At 46.0% G+C, this 5,727-nt stretch overlaps 1 protein-coding gene across 2 annotated transcripts; it reads right to left on the bottom strand.

Moving 5' to 3' along the window:
• Window positions 1–281: 281 nt before the first annotated feature.
• On the bottom strand, window positions 282–5,311 carry LOC101113516 (pancreatic trypsin inhibitor). Of its 2 annotated transcripts, XM_004014600.5 has the most exons (3): window positions 5,192–5,311; window positions 1,300–1,491; window positions 282–853 (listed from the first exon to the last, which is right to left on the bottom strand). In XM_004014600.5, the coding sequence occupies exons 1-3, from the start codon at window positions 5,289–5,291 to the stop codon at window positions 828–830; spliced, it is 318 nt and encodes a 105-aa protein (XP_004014649.2). In that variant the 5' UTR covers window positions 5,292–5,311; the 3' UTR covers window positions 282–827. The 2 variants fall into 2 exon arrangements, with proteins under 2 accessions (XP_004014649.2, XP_060253041.1); XM_060397058.1 differs by having other exon boundaries at window positions 282–1,491.
• Window positions 5,312–5,727: the final 416 nt, after the last annotated feature.

The following is a 5,727-nucleotide window of genomic DNA, read 5'->3' as shown; positions in this document are numbered from 1 at the left end:
ATGAAAATAACATGCCCCAAAGTTTGACTTGGCCCAAGAAGTAAAGGACAAAAGTTTTCTTGTTGAGGTGTCTCTCCGCCAGTCTTTTGTGTACACTGGCATGGCCATAAGAGGTCGATGTCAATATAAGGGGTTGGCCCCTTATCCTTGGTAGGGCTCAGTCTGAGGAGAGGTGATGGGGAGCTCCCCATCCATCTGCATAAAATGAGAAAGACCACCGTTTCCATGGGACCTATGGGTTAAGGTTCTTAGTTGCAAACAACACAATCCACTCCAGTTAGTTTAATTAAAATATGCATTTATTGAAAGATAAGGCAAGACTCTTTGAAGCCACAGACCTTCAAATCAATGTGAGGAAGAGGCTTCATTCATGAAAAGACCTCTCCCACACCTGAGCTGAAAACTCGATGATGGAAATTCTACTTTCACCAGCAAGGGGAGAGCAGTGATGGTGGGGTGGAGGATGAAAGTAAGGATGCCGTGAGGAAGATTAGGACAAGAATCTAGATTCAAATCTCAGGCTCTACAGATGCTCCAGTCATGGGGAACTTTGTTCCTCCATTCCTTCCTTCCTTCCTCAAATATTTTTGGACTGTCTCCTTTGTGCCAGAAATTGTGGGAAGTGTGAGGGATAAAGGGAAGATTTGCTTTCATGGTGCTTAGAGCAAACTGGATAGATAGGGCTAAAGTAAGTGGACCTGTGGAGGAAGGAAAGAGACAGATTTCTGCTGAGGAGGGGAGGGCTGAGAAAAAAGAAAAGGAGGCTGAAATTTTTCAGAAGCAGCTAGAGACCAGCCTTGGGTGGGTCCTCCTCATACTTCAGCATCTCAGGGGAGCACAGTTCGCAGGTTCTCTGTAAAAGGAAAGGAACTTGTTGATTGACATCTCTGAAGGCCCAGACCTGGACACTGTCCACCCTGACAGGTCCTAGACCATCCCAGAAGTGTGCAACCACAGTCATCCTAGGACCAAGGTAACCAACAAAAAGCAAGGGAGTTTTCCAGGCTGAGGTGGGGCACTGAGGAGCACTCTAGACTTACTCTGCAGAGTGACTGACTCAGTGTTCCCATCTGAAAAATGGGAGCATGTGAGGAGGCTCAGATTATGACGGGGCTTCTAGGGGGTGACCTTTCACCAAGCTGGTCCATGGAGCACATGCTCAGTCCACAGATACTCCTGCCCCTTCTCTTGGGAGGCAGCGAGGAAAAAAATCACTTTTTGGGAAAGGTGTGTGGCCTTCTGAGCGCCACCATTTTCCCTAGCCCTTCCGCTCTCCCTCTGCCCTGCCCCCTGTCTTACCCCAAGGCCCAATATCATCACCACAGGTCCTCATGCAGTCCTCCTCACTCTTGAAATTGTTACGCTTAGCCTTGCAGCCGCCATATATAAAAGTCTCGCAGAACCCGGACCTGGCGTTGTAGAAGTATCTGATCATTCTGGCCTTGCACGGACCCGTATACGGAGGCTCTAGGCAGAAGTCAGGCCGTTGGGCTGCAGGGATGGGAGGATCTCGGTTAAAGAGAGGGAAGGTCATCACAGGTCCGTCTACAAGATGAACAACTAAAACCACCAGTTTGTGATAGAGAGTGATGGGGAGGAGGGGGTGGGCAGAAGTGTGAAATGTGAAAAGGCCTTTTGATACTCTGCTTTCCAGGACATTATTATTAATGTTGTTAGGTGTGACAATGACAAGGCAATATTATAGATAATTACATGGCATTAATGAATGTTTAAGGATTAATTAGCATGATGCTACTGATTAGTTTCAAAAGTAACACAAAAGAGGGACATATATAAAAATACTCTCCATGTATAAAAATTACTGGAGCTGGACAATGGATCCATGGCTTTTATAATACTATGTTTTCTACATATGTGTGTGGTTGAAACTTCCACCGTTAAAAAAGAAAGCATTACTGAGCCCAGTCTCATTCTGCTCACCTCAGGACCAGCCTATAATCCAGAGAACTAGGAATAACATTTTTAATCGGAAATTGGGCCCACGGAGATGATGGCATGCTATTGTCTCAAGAAAACCATCTTCCCACAGTATGAATTCCTGTTCCTTTTATACAAAAGAGGGGGAGGGCGAAGAGCCCACTGTGGCAACGACAGTGGCAATGGCTAAACTGGACCACCAAGGGTTGCTCATTTAAAGTTATCTGTTGATGAAGGTGCCCACCTGATGCCAGCCAATGGTTGAGTAGGGCTGCATGACCCATCACTATTACAAAAGTGTGAGGAAATCATGTTGTAAATGAAGAAAGGCATGGTAGAAAACACACTGGTGTTTACTTTGGTTACCTCATGGAGACTGGAATAATAGAATATTGAGGAAATATTGATACTGTGACTTATAAAAGAAATATTAACTTGGTCTGCATCCCATTCCTGGCACAGAGCTCCTAAAACATTGGAATTTCCTAAGAGATGAGAGCAAAGGGGAGTCTTTTATCATGTGAGGGAGATGACTTTTGTAAAGCCTGAACCAAAGCCAAGAATGGGGATAAGTTGTTAGGGGAAACAACTAGGTGAGTTGGGTGTGGGAATTTTCATTCCTACCTTCCCCTCTTTCATTGTCTCCACATCTCAGGAAGAGGAGAGGGATTGGAGGTTGAATCAATCAAGAATGACGAAAGATTGAATGAATCATGATGTGTGATGAAGCCTCCATAGATATATTGACATAGCAAGTCATTCAGGTTATTCAAGAGAACTGGAATCAACCCAGGGAACAACACAGGTATAGTCTCCATCATGGCTCCCTGGACCACTGCAGCCGCCTGCCCAGGGGCCCCTGTCTCTGCTTTTCGCCCCCTAGAGGCCGCGCTCCACACTGCAGCCACAAAGACCCTGTTAAAACTCGAGTCCGATCTCATTGCTCCCATGACCAGTCCCTCAGTGGTTTCCCAGCTCTCTCAGAGTCAAATTCTTATCCTTATAAAGTCCTGGACGGTTCCTCATGACCTGCCCGCGTGGCCTCTCTGCTTCATCCCCTTCCACTCCCCTCCCCTCACCCACTCAGCTTCAGCCACCCTGGTCCTGGCTGCTGCTCAGATACATCAGGCTCCTTTTTGGCAGCTTCTGCTTAATGTCTCCTCATGACGGAGGGTTTCCCTGATCCTCTTCAGCCTCTTGAATCCCCATAACTCTCCTTCCTCACAACACTCATCATGACCTGGCATAGGATTTCCCCGTCTTTATAGTCTGTATCCCTCTTAGAAGGCATATTATTTTACTATATTTTGTTTACAGCTGTTTTCCTATATCAAGAAATATGCTTTTAGGGACAAAAGTATAAGTATTTGATGAATATTTATCAAGGGAATAAATCTCCCATTTCATCCTCATGCCAAGTGCACAGTCATTGAAAAGGCTGATATAATAAAATTCCTGTTAGTGTATTTGATGATGAGGCCTGCCTATATAATTGTGAGTCTACTTCTAACTTTCTATATCTTGATAGGAAAATAAAATAATAGTCTGGCCAGGAGGCAAGAAGAAGAGAGTTGAGTTTTGATTAATATTGTACCAGCCTGGAAAAAACAGTCTTGGCCCCGTGAGCAAACTCATAGAAAAGTATTGCATTTCCTGCTCTGCCTGCAGTTGCCTTTGGGGGGAAGACACTCAGCTGTCACTCAACTCTCTGATTAATTTCATAATAGAGGAATGATCATATTTGAAAGATAAATTTTTTAGAGGAGTGGTGAGGAAATGTAGATAGATGAGTCTTTTGGACTAAAATATTTTCATGGGAAATGGACATCATTGGTCAGGAAAGTGTAAACTCTTCATACTCATGACTGGTAATCTTTTAAGAAACTCATGTAACCTGGTCCCCCTATTCAGGTGAAGAAACTGCAGATTACTTGCCCCAGAACACACACCATATGAATGTTAGGATCAGGACAAGACACTATCCTGTTACAACCCATTTAATCAAGTACCCACGGAGGAGACTGCTGGGCTATAGTCCATGGGGCTGCAAAGAGTCAGACATGACTGAGCAACTTCACTCACTTGCTCACTCACCTGATTCTACCAGGAATTCTGATAATGCAGAGAACTGGTAAGGAGTTCTGACTGCTCTGCTCCACATAATATAGACCCTGGTCTCTGAACCTCAACCCAGACACCAATGATAGAAAAGAGTGACTCTGGGTTTTGTCCCTGACCCCAACATGCGGGTCTCTACCAACAGCAACCAGTTCCCCAATACCCATTGGGTATCCAGGAGTCAATTCACTTCTGACATTAAATCTACAGAGGTGACCCAGACCCCACAGGGTGGAGTATGGCTCCCTGAGTTTCACCCAACTTCAAGTGTTGATAACAATTTCTGCGGTCACTTACACATGTGATCAACTGGGTCTAAATTCAGAGGTTCTACGACCCACCTCCCATGTTCAATAACTTATTAGAGTCATTCATGGAACTCTAAAAAACCCTTTACTTACTGTCCTCAGTTGTTATAAAGCATAAAACTCAGGGACAGACAAATGGAGAAGAAATATCGGTCAAATGGGGACTTGGGAGTGCTGATGCTCCAGACCCTCTTAGGACTTTCCCCCCCTCACAATCCCTTGATGTTTTCACCTCCCCTGAGGCTCTCTGAACCCGATGTGTATGAGTTTTGATTAAGGATCGGAGGTGGGTAATTTGATAGAATCACTGGCCATTGTTGACTGAACACAGTACTTCTCCTCTCCCCAGAGGGACAGGGTTGATAGTTCTAACCCTTTAATCACCTGGCGGCATGTTCTGGAATCCAGTCCCATCCAGACACTATCTAAGGTCCCATCCTTCACTCATCTCATGACTTACAAAAATACAGTGAATTCCTAGAGTTTCAGGAGGCCTGGGGCATGAATCGAGACAAGGATCAAATATGGATTTTGTTATGATGCTATGCGAGGTGCAGGGGTAAGGCAGTGACCAGGAATAGAGAGTCTCAGAGATGAGGTCCCTGATATGGTAGAGTCAGGTGGAATGCTTTTTTTCTCCCAAAACTTAACACACAATGATATCTATTGAGAGTCAAAAAATGTCCCTAGAGTGAAAACTGCCCAATTTATAAGAAGAAATCCAGAGAGGGTTGACAACACTCACCCCACCCCTACTCCCCTGTGCCTTCTATGGACTCTCCTCCTCCCCACCCTAAGTTTTAGAGGAGAGGTGAGCCAAGACTCACCTTTGGCCTGGTTGCTGGTGTCACACCCTGGAATGCCAGCCACCAGGGTGCCCAGGAGGACCAGAAGGGCTATGGAGAGGCAGAGACGGCTCATCTTCATGGCCTTGCGGGAGGGCTCCTGGGGAAAGCTGGGGGCTGACTGTGCCTTTCATACCCCAGATGAAGGGTGGGAGCAGAAGATAAGGAGGGGAGTGAGGAAAGGGAAGATCTGGGGTCAGATCTTGGACAGTCTGTAATCTCCCTGCAGAACCAGACTTCCTGTTTCTGCCTGCTGGGGCCAAATGCCCAGTCACAGTGTTTCTCAGACTTGACTCTGGCTGTGGGTCTGGTGGAAACACAGATTGTGATTCCACAGGGGGAATCTTGTCCAATATGGTCACTCAGGGAGCATCCCAGCACCTAGGGCGGGGCATGGCCCCTGATGGATGGTCTGTGAGTGGATGAGAGCAAATCAAAAGATGGATAAATGGATAGCAGTATGTTAGCTGAAGTCCTCCTTTTCAGTCTCCTGCAGATTCATCACCTCTGGGCATCAG

The sequence above is a fragment of the Ovis aries genome, chromosome 13, assembly GCF_016772045.2.
Source record: "Ovis aries strain OAR_USU_Benz2616 breed Rambouillet chromosome 13, ARS-UI_Ramb_v3.0, whole genome shotgun sequence".
NCBI lineage: Eukaryota > Metazoa > Chordata > Mammalia > Artiodactyla > Bovidae > Ovis > Ovis aries.
The sequence above is the reverse complement of the archived record's forward strand: the minus strand, read 5'-3'. Positions and strand labels throughout refer to the sequence as shown.